Source organism: Buteo buteo, chromosome 2 (genome assembly GCF_964188355.1).
Source record: "Buteo buteo chromosome 2, bButBut1.hap1.1, whole genome shotgun sequence".
Classification (NCBI taxonomy): Eukaryota; Metazoa; Chordata; class Aves; order Accipitriformes; family Accipitridae; genus Buteo; species Buteo buteo.
Genome location: NC_134172.1, coordinates 53595004 through 53611417, shown reverse-complemented (window position 1 = coordinate 53611417; position 16414 = coordinate 53595004). Strand labels below are relative to the sequence as shown.

Sequence of the window (16414 nt, the reverse complement as noted above, 5' to 3'; positions counted from 1 at the left end):
TTGTCTAGCAGTGGCCCCATTATATTTTGTACTGTTAAAAATACACACAATAGGAGGCAGTCTTTGCCCTGAGGAGTTATAGTCAAAGATAAAGCTCAGATGAAAGCATTAATATTCCCAGTTCAAAGACGAAGAAATGAATCACAGAGAAACTTGGGCTTGTTTGTGGTCACCAAAGAAGCCTATGACAGAGCAGTAATTCATCCTTTTACAAAATGAAATACAGCTTTCCAAATACTCTTATATCAATGTGTCAATCGATACAATACATGAGGTTGTGAAAGAAGCTCTTCACCTTGTGAAGAGCTAGCCTCTCTGTTATGTTTTCTACTGGATAATACTAGATAAGTTAATACTTCATTTCATGAAGCAGAAGGATTTGGAGTAGCTGATCATGAACAATGCCTAATATTTGTAGTTGGTCAATAATTTTCTCTGTAAAAGAAACTGCAGTTTTCACACTGTAAAATTTTACTCTTTGGGAAATTGACAAAAATCCAGTCACCTTTATTGATTTCCAAGGCTTTAAATATATCTGTAAACAAGACTAGCATTATGGACATGAATTTTTCACTCTGGTTCTCATGTCATTTCTCACGGAAGACGACAATGGTAGGATGTATTACCATTTTTTTTCCTTAGAAATCATAAATAATTTGTAGCAACCTCTGTCCAGAACTGACTTTTTAATGCATCAATGCAAATATAACAGGAAAACTTCCTATGCTGAAGAATTCCGCTAACATGTGGCAATTTCAGTTCAATTTGGGAAGGAAGAATTTTACCTGATGCAGTATGGAAATTATTACTATGATCAAGACAGCAATTCCTTTGATATTTATTTGTATATTTAAAAAAAATATTAAGGATGGAACAACATTTTTGGAGGTACCTTGATGTTTAGACATGAGGTTCACTTAAGCACAGTTCAGAATCTCAATAGGAATCAGTCATCGTCTTTATCACACAAATATTTTAAAACTCCGTATTACTGACTTCCTGAGGTAAGCTTTTATGTCGCATATTTTTGTATTCATAGTGTATAAATGCATCTGAAAGTTCATCTTGAGGGAAGTCAGAGAATTTGGAAGATAGGAATTTTGTGTCTGAAAATGTGTGGGAGGAAAGTCCTAAGTAAATTTTTTTTAGAAGTAATTATTTTCCATTGGAGGCGGGCTAGATGACGTCAATAAGGAAGCAAGATTTAGCAGTCATTTACCAATGGCCAAACCCATCACTTTTTAAAAGCACACCACATCAGAAAATACCTTGTCTGTGTCATAGCAAGATAGCACCTGTGTGGCAGATTCAGTTTCTTATATAGTATTTCCATGTCAAAACTACATGAATAAAAATAATAGGTTCTTGGGCACTCAGATTCTTAGATTACTCTGCATAACCAGCTCTTTTTCCTACACAGTGTCAGAAGTTATACTGCTACACAGACTACTGATAAAGGCCAGTAGAACTAGTAGCAACTAGACAGGTTGGCAGCCTCCATCATCAATTAAGAAACACTGATGTTTCCAATAATATGGAACTAAAGAAGAAATTTCTTTATAGTGAGCTCCTAGAAGATTTGTTCCTATCTTTATGATAAAATCTCAGCATTAGAAACCATGTTCTTTTCATACACCCATGTTCCATGAATAACAAAAAATATCCAAAGGTTTAGGAAAGTAATTAGCTAAAAAAACTATACAAAGCTTTTAAATTACAGTGTGAATGAGACAAATTACAACTACTTTCTGAGTAAAGGCAAAGGATCTCCTTTGCTGCTAAGCTGTTTGGCTGTTCTAGGTTTTTTTAGTGTAAAAGTTGCCTAGAGATTTTAAGTTTTCAGCCAACTAAGTATTAAATCAAAATTGTTAACTCATTTGTTTGAATAGCTTTAGTATGAACATTTCCAAGTGTGCTACAGAATACTTTTGGTTAAACCACAAATTTTACATGCAGAAAAAAAACCCTTGAGAGCTGAAATACCCTTTGCAACCCTTTGTTAGCATTCTCAGTTTAAGAGTCACCCTATGGATTAGAAATAACTTCTCTTACATAGTTAAGGCAGTTCTGTGTAGATACAAAGGGAAACAGCATAAGAGCTAACATCTCACGGTTCCATCACAGATGCCAATTAAGTAGTGCTCAGAAAGCAGTTTCTTAGCTTTTCTTAGTTTTTAAGAGTTTCTCTTGCTGCCTTGTTACCATAAGGAACTAACAATTTCCTCAAAACAAGAAGGCTTTTATATCCAATTGACACTCTCCTGTCATCCTGATGCTTTGGATCCTTGCATGTATAACACCTATTAATGTTAATGGCACTGAATGCATTCAAATCCTTTTTCGCATTAGTGAATGCATTTATCATGAACAGTCTAACTGCAGAAAAGATTTCTTGAGGAAGTAACATATAATTCTAATTTCTCTTCTAGTTGGTATTTTCCCTGCTGAGCTACTCAGATTAATCTGAGCTAGATTATCGATTCCCTCTATGACTGTCATTCACAAGACGACTCCTCTTTTAAGTACAGCCCATCTGATAGAGATTGCTGTCTAGGTCAAAAGTGAGCTAATCTGCAGCTTGTCTCTATAATAGCATCTTCGTTTTTCAAAGAGAAAGAGATCCTTTTCTGTAGATTCAGAGTGTCTTGCTGAATAGTTCTCTGGGTAATGACATCTGGAAGTCAAACATACTATGCATTTATATTGAAACTGCTGGTTTTATCAGAGAATTTTTCATACTACATTGGAAGGGAAATGGTAAAAACACCTTAATTTGGGTAGCATGAGCTTTGTATCATGATCTTTAATCTGTGTTGCAGATTAGCTTCATGTTTACTTCTTATAAATCAATTTTGCTTATCCACTTTCAGAAGTTATCCCTTGTGGAAACACTACTAGGTCTTAAAGCCTTTCCCAATTAATAGAGCTACTGGCTGAATACATAGCTTCCAAAAGAGAGGTAATTAGTTTATTAAGACTACAATACCTATTAAATCAGGATGGATCATACAGTACAGGTAATGTACTGTATGCTAATGTTTATCATGTTGCAGTATTTTTCTCAAAATAGCTTATTACTCATCTTTAAGCTTAACATAATGTTCACTTATAAATAATTTAAAGAAAACACTCATCTTAAGTTTGTATATGATAGCACTCAGTAATACATGGGATAGGAGCTGCAGAATTGGGTGGAGCATAGACATAGAGGATGTGAAGGATGAAGGGTAGCAATACGATTCTCCTCAGCATTTTTCAGTTACAGGTTTTAAAATTGGAGAGACCATTCTGTGGAAACTAAATCCAATTAGTATTCACACTGCCTACCCTCAATATATCTCTGGGTAGGAAAATTTGATAAAGTGACTAAATTCCTAAACTCAGTGTCTCTGGACTACTTCTTGTTAGCTGCATATTCTAGTCTCTTCTCACTAGTGGTACAAGGGTCAATATTATTCAGTTATGCAAGGTAATGAAAGTCCTACAAAGCTTGTCATATATTAGTAGAAAACATAGAAAAGATGGACTAGAAGATTCTTTGCAAGTGTGTTCCCTGTTTCTGTCTTAGTCCTGAGCCAAGCTGTATACAAGAGTTAGCATCTACTGTGCTAGTTAGTCACTGCCAACTCTAGTTTGCAGCTTGGTTCAGGAGAAAAGCAGACACATTCTCTGTCTCACCTGTCCTTTTTTCCCCAACTCTCCCTTTTTGGCCATCTTTATCATTTGCCTCATAATCTTCTATGAAAACAAATCAGGTGCCACTAATAAGAACAATAACTGTTCAAGATCATCCATCTGACTCGTTCTCCCCAAAGAGCTGTTGCCATCTTATATGTCATAAAGGAATGCCAAACTTTTTTTCCCCTTACTCTTACCCTCTAAATCTAAAATAAATATGTTATTAAAGTCAGTGTTGGACTTTATTTAAACTTAATATGCTTTTAAATTGTCTTTCTGTCCTTACTGTTCAATAAATTAAAGAGGTGCTTGGTGGTGCTTTTCACTCATAACATCTATGTATATGAGACCTAAAAATTTTTTTAACTTTAATTTTGTTCAGACACAAATCAAATTATCTTCTTATTATCATCTTTGGTTCTCTGGGCCTCCTCATTCTGTAAAATTAACTTGTTGACTCCCTTTCACTGTGTGACTTCTGAAATTGAACTATGTGTATCTAAGAATAATTTTTTCTTCTGTCTCACACCTCTGTAATATCCTTCTTTCCTCTGTTCGCCCCTCCCCCCCCCTTATGATGCTTTATCACCATACTGATTACTTTCCTTGTGTTCCACTTCATTACATTTTTTCTGTCTTGCCTCTTCAGATAATACACCATTTAGCGCAGGGTGTGCCTAGTGTTAAGGGTTTGTATAGGATCTCCTACAATGGAGCTTTGATCCTTGCTGGATTGCTTAAGAAGTGCCATCATCATAAACATGATTAATGACAACAGTAGTCTCAACTGAGTCTAAATCAGACTAAAAATTAGGAGAAAAAAACGCTTTTGTAAGAAACTTAAAATTCCATGTTGATTTAGTTAGAGTAGAATTGATTTTGCTTTTGAAGAGCTGAAGCAATTTAAGTAATTCTACTGAAAACAAAGGTCACTTCTATTTTTATAGCCATTCTCAGAATTGGAAATCAACAGAACCATCAAATTAAACTAGTATGCCATAGCCTTTTGATGTAGCACTAACACTGCCAAAGCTTCTTATGTGGATTTTACTTTCATGTTACAGGTAACAAAATGTAAGAAAGAAAGAAAGAAAGAAAGAAACAAACAAACAAAAGATCAGAGAGATGATTTTACAGAGACTTTACAGGCCTGCTAGCTATGTCGTACTTTTGAAAGGATAGGATTTGCACTACAGAAACCTTTTAAGTAACACTTGTGTTCAGAAAAAGGTTTTAAGAATATGTCCTACTAACTTGCAGTGGACTTGACTGTGCAAATTGGGGAAATTGCTCCTGTACAAAGATCCTTTTCTAAATCAGGCATCAATCTTTGAAAATCATGGTTACATTAAATCACAAGCAATTTTTGAAAAAAAAAAGGTCAAAGATCCAGGAGTTCATGCAACTGGGTCCAAAAAATTCTAAAAATGGAGTCTTCCTCCACGGCATATTTATCATGATCTTTGCCTTTGACAATACTGAAGAAACTGATGTACAGAAAAGGTTCTAAATACCAGGCTGCAATAATGAGTTTGTATAGGCAAGCATCACATATTCAAAATTATCCCTCATATTACCTTTACCATTTAACCATATTGTTCATACAATTATATGGAACTTCAATATTACTATGCAAGGAGTAATTAAATGGTAATCAATCCTTTGCACTTCATCATCGCTTCATATGTAAATGTTTACTCTGTTACATAAAGAGAAAAGCAATAGTGGAACCATACATATTGTTAGCAGGACTTTGTGAAGGCTGTAAACTGGTACAGAAGAAAGCCTTGAACAACTTATTCAGACCATCTCAAACTCATGGTAATAATACATTTATTTCTTATCCACATTGCCTTTGTATGCCAGCAAGCAATTTTAGGAACATTTAGAGCCTTAAAAATACAGTCATTAAAGTACATTCTTTCTTAATCACCCTGCCCATAAAGCTGGAAGTTTGAACATGAAAGCAACTATGAATGCTTAAGCAAGAGATAAAAATAGAATAAAATGTTAATAAGCTCTGTAATGTTAATAAGCTAAATACTGATTTTCAAGTCTAATATCTCAAGGCTTTTCAGAGCTATCAGAAAGGCCTGTAGAAGCATTCCCTTCCAACAACTTTTGCAATCCAGCAGTCCAACTAGTTCTGCAAGGATGGAAGATATCAGGATTTAAAGCCATGAGAAAGCTGCAATTGATTTTACAGTAAATCCTGTCTGTGCTGGTTTTGGACTACCATAATTTGGGAGGAAAGGAAAGAAGTATTTATTGGTTCAGCTCATTTTCTTTTAAAAAGTAGTTATCTGATACTGAAGGTTAGTTTTGGAAAGATGAAATGGGACCTCAGAAGTAAAATGCTCAGGCATAATGATAAAAAAAAGTCACAAATGTACATACAATAAGATCTTCGGGTGTGTGATAAAATCTGTTTTGTGTTCTATATCATTCCATTATATCGCACGGATATCAGCTACGCACACCCAAAAACCTTCTAGTCTCCTTTAGAAGGAGAAGCAGAAGTTTAGATGACCATTAAATTATGCTCTTACCACATTAGAAGGTTCCAATTTCTTCCTCTTGGCAAGGTCAGTGATATTATTGCCATTGTAGTTGATGCTCTCCATGCAGCCTTTGAAATTTTTCCTACTGTTAGAACTTGGCTTCCCAGAAAAAGGCATGCCTCCAAAGGTTATCTTTGAATGAAACAGAAAATGTGAGATAGTTACTGGAGGGCAAAGGCTTATAAATAAATTTGCTGTAGATGTATTTGCTTTCTTTGAATGCTTAAACATGGCGAATGAAAGAGCTGGCAACATTGCTTACAGAAAAAGGAAGTATCAAATAAGCACTGCAAAAGCAGAAAAATAATCTGTAATTAATTTATGGTTGCAAATATTTATGGTATTAAATCCCAAGTATTATTACAATTGTCCAAATAGTGAGCACACATCACAGTTGTTCATATATAGACTGCTCTTCTGATCGCTACTGAACAATACGTATTTTAAACAAAGAACTTGGAATAATGTCCATCTTGGTATTTTTCTAAACAAGAGTAGACATGAAATTAGCTGGATAATCTTATTCAAATAATTCACTCAGCTCTAACTGTGTGCTAGAGCTCAGACTACCACACAGCAGCAGTGGGCTCCAATACGATGCATTTGTTTCCTTTAATACTTGTATATCTACTTCATCCAGAAGAATTTTCCAGAATCACATAGTTAAAGTTGCTATGCCCTGTCAGAAATAATCACCTTCCACTACTGAGAACATGCTTTCATCATGTAGTTTTAGTCAATGAGGAGTTACCACATGACTTAGCATGCCAAATCAGCTCCACAGAGAAGATGAAGACAACCGCCACAAAGACTCAGCCATCAAGGTCAAACAGGAATTGTTTTTCTCTTAATGCTGAATTACGTTACCCTAAACCACAGGCTTATCCAGAATCTCTAGTGCTGAAAAACAAATGATGAACAAAAACTGTTCATCTTTTACGAAGACTCTCCCTGTCACTCCATAGAGACTATACAGATCTCTACTGCATCAGGGTATTTTCTGGAATGTTTGGAAGTGAATAAATGCTAAACATTTTCATTAATATTTTGCAGACCAAATGTGAAGGATAAGGGACTCATGAGATTGGTTCCTGCAATCTATGTTAAGTATTTATATTCAATAGATGATGGCATAAATAGTAATGACACCTAGCTTCCCTGCCCCACGAGTGCTCACAAAAATGTGAACTTGTAGTCTGCTGCTGAGATTCAGCAGAGTCAAGCTTTTAAATTTCATTCATTGTTAATTCCATTTGTTATTACTGAGAGCAGGAAAACACAGCTCTAGGGACACATTTCCCATTTTAAAAGTGTGTAAGATATCACTTCCTACCCCAAAGAGAAGGTTTTAACTTGGCATATAAGAAGAACTAAAGCTATACAGCTGAAAACCAAATATTTATAAATAGCACATACCAGCTATGTAAAAGTATTTTGCAGGACACATCCTCAGGTATTATAAATTGACATGACTTGACTTTAGAGAAGATATAGAACTTTACATGAACTGAAGAATGTGACTGTAATATTTTAATGGCTGTCAAACATTCTTTTGCATGTTATAGTCATCTGTTTGGTCAAGAGAAAATGGAAAGGAAAGCATTTTGAAGAAAAGGAGAAAAGTTGCAAAAAAACATGTACCATGACAGTGAGTTAAGAGGGACTCGGGATTATTTTTTTTTTATCTTGAAAATGCAATCAGCACTAATGCTTATTCCTCTTTTGTGTTTACTTACCTTTTCTGAAAGAGATTAAGCTAGATGCTATTTTTTCAATGAAAAATAGTTTTGATACTTTCAGGTTTGTTCACTGTGATTAATTTATCACAAGGGCAACATATTTAAATATAGTCTGTGATGACTAACTCCAAAACCAGTGAGATAACTGAGAGGAAAGGAAGGAGAAGTTAAGGCTCTTGCATTTATATGAACCACAGAAACATGTATCCCCACATACTCAAATAAGTTCCATTAAACACAAGGGGATCCATGTACATGGAGACCAAAATGTATCTTTGAGAACTGCCAGTAAGGTCTCTAATGCCAATGAGAGGACAGTGAATCTTCTGGATTCTAGTCTTACTACGGTTTAATTTATTGTATGCAATATATTTATTGTGTAAACATGCTACATATATATATATATGTTTTTATATATATATATACACACACACATGAATTGCCCAACCCTGGCTTATTGCGTTCAGCCTAACTTTTTCTGTAGTTCACTCGCTTGAAAAATCTTTATTAAAATCTATTTATGTGAGTTTTCAGTAGCTCAACTCAGATCTTCAGTCCTTGATAAGGAATAGAGGTACAGGCAAATTTGCTCATTATTTTCTCATTATAACTGCTACCAAATAAGATCTTCATAAAGATTTGTTGGAATATAAATAAATATTTAATACTGTAACATTTAAAATCTTAAGTAATTTTTTCAAACATTCATATCATATTCTTGATCAAAAGATAAAAATATCAATACACAAATTAATTCAAACTTTTCTCTATTACATCATTTTGATTCCCTCTTACTGCTTAAAAAGTTGCAAGAATGGAAATACATGTATTTGGCTCAGTCAACAGCATTAATTCTCATTAGAAACAGTAAAGACTGCAAGAAAATTATTATACAAAGTTGTAATAACCAACACGCTGAAGCTCATATAACAATTTAGAGGAACCATACAAGTTCATCATAGCAGAAGCCAGAGTGCAATCAAACAACAAATCCATGTTTAATTACTACCAACACTTGTGTGCATTAACCCGACTGATTAAACAAAAGTTTTATTAGAACTTTCCTAACTTTTTATTGTTTCTTTATAAAAAGAAGTTATTGATGGCATATTTGTGAAAATACAAGTACCTACCTACCTACCTACGTAAGACAAGAAAGATCAAGATCCCTGTTAGTAAAAAGGTTCTCATCTGCTTGCTTTGCTAAAAACAAATACTAACTGTCACCACAGAACAAGGCTTTCTGATTCACGTGCAAAATTATCACCTGAATGGAATAACAGATTGTATGATATTGTCGTGGTTTAGGCCCAGCCGGCAACAAACCATCATGAGGCCACTCTCTCACTCCTCCCTGCTGGTGGGATGGGGAGGAGAAAATATAAAGAAACGCTTGTGGGTCGAGACAAGGACAGGGAGGGATCAGTCACCATTTATGGTCATGGGCAAAAAATCAGACTTAACTTGGGGAAAAAAATCAATTTAATTTACTACTATTCAAATCAAAACAAGGATATTAGGAAGTAAAACCAAACCTTAGAACACCTTCCCCCCACCACTCCCTCCTTCCCGGCTCAACTCCACTCCTGGTTTTCTCCACCTCCTGGCACACGGGCATGGGGAAAGGGGGTTGAGGTCAGTTCATCACACGTTGTCTCTGCCTCTCCTTCCTCCTCAGGGGGAAGAGGACTCCTCACTCAACCCCTGCTCCACTGTGGGGTGCCTCCCACAGGACACAGTCCTCCATGAACTTCTCTGATGTGAGTCCTTCCCATGGGCTGCAGCTCTTCACAAACTGCTCCAGCGTGGGTCCTTTCCGCAGGCTGCAGTCCTTCAGGCACAGACTGCTCCAGTGCAGGCTTTCCCATGGAGTCACAGCCATCTTGGGGGGCATCCCCCTGCTCCGGCATGGGGTCCTTCATGGGCTGCAGGTGGGCATCTGCTCCCCCACTCACCTCCATGGGCTGCAGGAGGACAGCCTGCCGTCTCACCACGGGCTGCAGGGGCATCAACCTCCTCCGGCACACCTCCTCCCCTCCTTCTTCACTGACCTTGGTGTCTGCACAGATGTTCCTCTCACATTCCAATCCCCTCTCCACTGCAGGTTTCCCTTCTTAAATACGTTCTCCCAGAGGCACTACCACCATCACTGATGGGCTCAGCCTTGGCCAGAGGCGGGGCTGACTTGGAGCTGGGGAAGCTTCTAGTAGCTTCTCACAGGAGCCATCCCTGTAGCCCCTCCCCTGCTACAAAAACCCCACCACACAAACCCAAAACATATATATCTTTAAGCTACTTCCCACTTACAGCACCTGCTTTTAGAGATTTTAAAAGTAGTGTATGCTTAGCTTGCTGAATAACACAGATCTCCCATTTTAAAACAAAAGGCTGAGATGGCTCCTACACCAGATGGGATCTGGTAGACTAATGAAGAGAAACTTAATTTACACTTAAGAGAGAACAGCGTTGGAAAGAAAATTTCAGGAAATGTAAGGGAAAAAGTAATTAAAACAAATGTACAGAAAAGTACCAAAACATCGTAAATTATATTAATTTTCTTTTCTCTTCTCATTGGACTTATCTTTATAAAGCAAATTTTAATGAAAACAAACAAGTTTCACTGTCTACCTCATAATCCAGGTCCAGGTAATCAAATTCTCCATTGGTTCTGAAGTGCTGCATGTGTCTGTCCAGGGTGAGATTGATGTTTCTCCCATGGCGCTCTATGATGATGGAGTGCCAGTGATGATCGTCCAAGAGGCTGCCTGTCATCACGGATGTGTGGCCATAAATAGAGCCAAGCTGGTTGCTGCCTAAGATGAAGACAGAAACAATAGCAATTTTCACCTCATACCAGTTAGGCAAATATTTTCCTCTTTCTCTTTCAATATTTCACCTGAATCATACCAGGCACACGATAAGCTGGAGGAAGTCAGTCTGCCATGAAGATAAGATCTGCCCAGTGGAGACTTGATTCCATAAATACAAATACCTAGACCAAACACAGGAAGTGTCTGATCAGTGATCCGAATAAATAGTTATTCATAATTGTAAAGTCCTTTTCAACTAGGGGTTTTCTGTGTTTTCATCCTTACACTATAGAAATGAAAAGCTGTTACCTTTGGGCTGGGTCCTGAGCTTCCCTGGAACTGTACTGATTTATTACTGTTGAGGAGACATGGTGCCTGACAACAGGCTTTGGTAACAAAAAGCCTTTTCAGTCCAAGTTCTACACTTTGTAGGCTCTGCCACTATAGCTATACCAGCGAGTGTATAGGAAAAGGCTTAATGCAGACTGAGCTAACAGCAGCAAAAAATGTCTTCTGCTAACATAGCTTATTTCGGTCTCTCCTCCTGCAGCAAACCTCCTATTCTGGAAGTCAAACTACTAGCAAGAGTACAGTTTTGCAATTTTCTGCTGGGTTTTCTAGGCACTTTTGCCAGTCCAGCTATGCTAGTCAGAGATCACATCTCATTGCAATCTGACATAGCTAAGCCAGCAAAGGTTGATAGCATAGATCTCAACTGAAGCAGCAAATGACTAATTCAGCAGTAAGTTTAAAAAATTGCTGCAATGCCCAATAATCAAGAGCTACTGGTTAAAAAAAAAAAAAATCCATGCATGTCCATGAGCCTCAGTTTCTTCAATGCAAAGTCAAATCCAGTGCAGAGCAAAACCTAAATCAACCCGTCTCCCTCCATCCCCTCCTCCACGATGTTTGAAACTAAGTCACTGGATTTCACCAGGCAAAACGAACATTGTTTTCCACTGACTCCGGTGCAAAGACAATATTCTCAGGCAGAGGAAGAATAACACCATAAACCATTATTTCTGTTTATTAAAGTGAGTGTGTGTCACAGGGCATATTCCCATTTAGCAGCCTAGTGATAAATGAAACATGCCCACCAAGCACATATATGGAAGTTATAACAGCTTATAAAGAAAGACTGAACTAAAGAATATGGAGAAAGTGGAAATGAATGGGTTAGTATTGCAATTAAAATTGTTAAAAATAGATAACTGCTATAGGAACATGTGCTTTACTCCTCTTCATCTGCTCATGTTGATCTTTAGAAAAAGAGCAGGAGAAAATGCTAGTGGAAATAATTACTATTCAATGTAAATAATGAACAGAATAATTTACTCTTCACATGTCTGTAAGAGAAGCGAGGAAAGTTACATGAAATCTTTTTCTAAAACTTTTTTGTTTGAAGGGGACACCCCCCCCCCCTCTAAAATTAGATAAATGTGGGGTTTTTTTCATAATAAATGTATTTTATAAATCTGGTCACTCATGAGCCTGTAGTCTTTCACTGGGAGGGAAAAAGGAGGCTGGAGCTAGAGTAACATATACAGGATTCCATCATAAGATTGCCTGATAAACTGATATGTCTTATTTCCTTTCCTTCTCAGATTCTAGGAAGCCTGCTGAACCTCAGCTTCAAGTGGCCTGTAGCTTCCCAGATTGATACTTTTTTTGCTGCAAGGTTCCTAAGGGTGACCTTTATTCCTCCGGCACTGATGACAGTGTCCTTCTCTCAAAGCCACAGCTGAGGCCAAATATAATTCTAGCAAGGCTTTTCTTGTTTGTGGCAAGTTTCTAATGACAATATATTGCTGATCCTGTTTTTCTGTATGATCTTATTTTCATGGTATCTCACACAGAATTAAAAGGAAGAAATGGAACAGAAAAAAAACCCACCCAAAAACCAAAAAAAACAATCCATATAGAAAGGGAATGAACAACACTTTCACCAAATTATCTGATTTAATGATGTGGCTTACCATATTACTGGGGGGGGAAAGGATGTAATATTTGACCTAAAATTTTTGTGGGAGAGTTAAAAAGTGCACAGAACTAAACAATCTAAGTATACCTAAATTTAAATTTAGGACAAGTTTGGCTTTCTTCAGTTCCAAGGTGATATAGTCTCCTTGCTGTCCTTCTCCGTGGAAGATTACACCTTCGCTTTCAGAGGTCTTAAATTTCAGAGAGATGACATCTTTCAGTGTTTTCATTTTCTTGTTCCTGAATCTGTATGGTAACACTACATGGCCATCAAAATTGATAACATCAGCCCCTAAAGGAAAAAGCAAATAACATTGTTGATGAGCGATTATATTTTTCTGTGGCCACTGGAAAAACAGACATGCCACCTGTAGATTGTACCTGAACAGAATAAAAAATGTGCAGATGTGATATGCATTGGAAATATACTTTCTCTTGACCATAATTTAATACTATAAAAAGGAGGAATGAGGCAGAACATAGATTTAATCCATAGCATATAAAAAAAAGCAGATTTGCAGGAACAAATACTACAACTGTACTGAACATCTTTTGTTTTCTTTCAAATATAGTTGCTGTCATGCACAATTTCCTAATTATAGTTGAAAATTAAAGACAAGCTTCTGAGTGGTCATTAATAATTCCTTTGACACCTCTTTAAAATCCAGTACAGGTATCTGTGAGGACTGTAAACAGTAAAACATGAGCCCAAAGAAATTGCCTGGCAATTTTAAAAGATTCCTCAAACTGAATCTAAACCATAGGCATAAGCCTTGTCTAGTTCAGTTTTATATGGAAATCTTGGGTAAGTTGTGACCTCAACTAATTTTGAGAAGAAAAAAACCAGTTCTGTCATTTGGGCTAATTTTTGTTCCAGTTTTGGTTTTATTCAAAATCTAGGAAGAAAACTGAGGGATGCAATCATTATCATTTAAAGTCAATCTAATATTCATATAAATGTTGCATAATGACACTACAAAATTTCATGTTGTCTTATCTTCATGGCTTAATCTCTACTCTAAAGTATGAACCACAATTTCCCACAATTTTCTGGAGGCTAGATCCACAGTAAAAGTACCTGCAGAATTTGATTCCATTCAACAGACGTACTTCTGCTGAGTATTGAATCTTGTCTTTTAAGCAGAGCTTGGTGAAAGATTGGAAACAGATACTGATCTCTAAAAATTTATACAGATTTGTTTAAGAAATCCCCTTTGTAAACTGCTTAACCTATGATCAATCACCAGTGCCTTAGCTACTATTTGTATGAGCATTTCATCCACACTATTCACAACTGACAATTTAGTGACTATTTAGTCACTAACCAAAATTCTTAAAAGGGAATTAATAAAAAAATGTTCTTTATTTTTAAAGAAAAAAGTATTTCCCACCCATATTCTTCAAAAACATTCACACTTCTTATTGGTATACCATATTCATACCAGCCATTTCATGCACTGAATGAAATGAAGGATGGCATTTTATCATATATTTTTCAAGCACATCTGATTTTTGCCTACTTCTGTGGGATGCTCTTTGGTGACTGCTTGCAACTTTTTAAAATTCTTAACTTATTTTTGCTACTATGGTGGAAAGCAATTTAAATCTTTCAGACCCCCTCAAAAACATAGACAGAAACCCAGTCCTGTTGTGTAATTAACACCGAAGAATCTGTTAAAACTCCATTAAAACACTTTGTACACTGTCTAAATAACTGCATATATTTCAGTTTGAATTTCTATGGCCTACATTAACTGATTCTGCTAAAACCTGTTGCTTTTGTTCTTACAACATATGTCAAACACATTTAAAAATTCTCACTTTCAACTAATCTCTGAAATAAAATTTTACACCCTGATTCAGAGAAGAGCCTAAGCAAACATGTACATCCATCCCTGTCTTGAGAATTTAGGAACGACCAAAATGATCTGCTGAGTCAATTTTTACTACTGTTGTGTTCTCAATTGCTATCAAAGAACTGCTTATGTATAGCATCTCTATAGGTTGCTTTTTCACATTCTATGATTTCCAGAAATACTTTGCACAGTGATATAAGAGCTTTTTCAGTGTCTAAGAATAACATTTATTCAAGCTTCATGATGTTTAGCATTTATTTTCTAGAGAAAAGTATGTAAAACCACAACCAATATTTCATAAATGATTTCTATTTCATTGTTCAGTCAAAAAATTCACAACCCATCTTGTATTCATTAACTAAAACACAACCAGTTGAGACTGAGGCTTGCAGTCATGCTGATTAAATGCCTATTAATACATCCTTACATCATTGAGCATAGCAAGTTTTCAAATACAAAGACCAACACACTATGCTTCCATCATTCAGGATTTTCCCCACAAATCACTAGGCTAATAAATAGTTCTGTACTACTTTCAGGTCATTTGTTTTGCTGACACAATGATTCTCTGCATGCTGATGAAGTATGTGATATCTGTTTCTGGTTGATATAGCCATTTGTCCTCTGTATATCTTTAATAAATCTGTATGTATAATCACAATATGGTCGTTATCCTCAGTTGACACAAACAGTTAACTCTCTAGGGATTAGAGAACTACAAATTACAGAAGTTAAGAATTTTGCTACCTTGCAGAAACTATGTTTACAGTTTCTAAAACTGATACAGGGGAAGCATGACAGTGGACAGCTGTTGACCTACAGGTCTACTTAATTTATACTGAAGACAAAATTATGGATCTCAGTGCAGCATGGATCATCAGAGCTTGTGATTTTACCTTCACAATGCTGCTGCTTTTTAAGCTTAAGAGTTTTAATGTTTTCTGCAAACCTGCATCAAGTGTAGGTATTTCAGAGTCTACCTGAGATCAAAATATAAAACATACTACCTCATACTCACTCACACATTGGCTTAGATACAAAGGCCACTAGTATTAATCGAAGGAGCATTAAGCATGTTAAAAAAAAAGCTGTGTTAAACCTGGGAAGTAAGTCTAATCACTCTGTTTACCTTTTCAAGTTAGACAGAAAAAAATCATAAAAATAAACTTTCTTTCTCTACTCTCAACAGACAAAGACTCCACAAAATTCTTCCTGTGGGAGTCAAAGAGACCTAGAAGACCTGAGGATGCAGATTCTATAATGCTAGTTTCCTCATGTCTCCATAAGACATTGCCCCTCTCCTTTCTAAAAGATTAATAGGCATATGCAATGCATTTCTGTTTCACACTAGTTTTTTAACATATTAGAATTGGTAGCAGCTGACTGTCATCAAACAGATGGGTAATAGTAACTGAAAGATTTGAAGGCTCTTTCCAATGGCCAAGATCTATATATTTTCTTTAATGCATAGACTTCTTCATGGATCACACTGACCCATTACCACGTCTGTGGAAAGGAGGTCAAAGTGAAGAATTTTAAATTTCTGAATTTTCAGTTCCAACCACTTCTTCAAATTACATAGAACCATATGCTGAGTCTTCCATAGCATTCTCTCGTCCTTAATTACCAAGCTGGAAATAACCTGTGCCATGTATACCTCCCATTCTTGCCATTACTTGCATCACACAAGTGGAAGCACCAGTTCTAGACCCTTCTTGCCATGAGAAAGAAGAGAGACAGGTAGACAGAGAAGTTATTTGCACAATAATCATGCAGTCTCTGTTCATCTC

The 16414-nt window shown here is 36.3% G+C and overlaps 1 protein-coding gene across 1 annotated transcript in view; it reads right to left on the bottom strand.

Annotated features, from left to right (window-relative positions):
* Window positions 1-16414, bottom strand: part of CNTNAP2 (contactin associated protein 2) — a 1269587-nt gene that overhangs the window by 666780 nt on the left and 586393 nt on the right. The window contains exons 5-7 of the mRNA XM_075054733.1: window positions 12857-13060; window positions 10607-10791; window positions 6228-6371 (exon numbers count right to left, since the gene is read on the bottom strand). Coding sequence (XP_074910834.1) covers window positions 6228-6371; window positions 10607-10791; window positions 12857-13060 — 533 coding nt within the window. The remainder of the gene's footprint in view (window positions 1-6227; window positions 6372-10606; window positions 10792-12856; window positions 13061-16414) is intronic.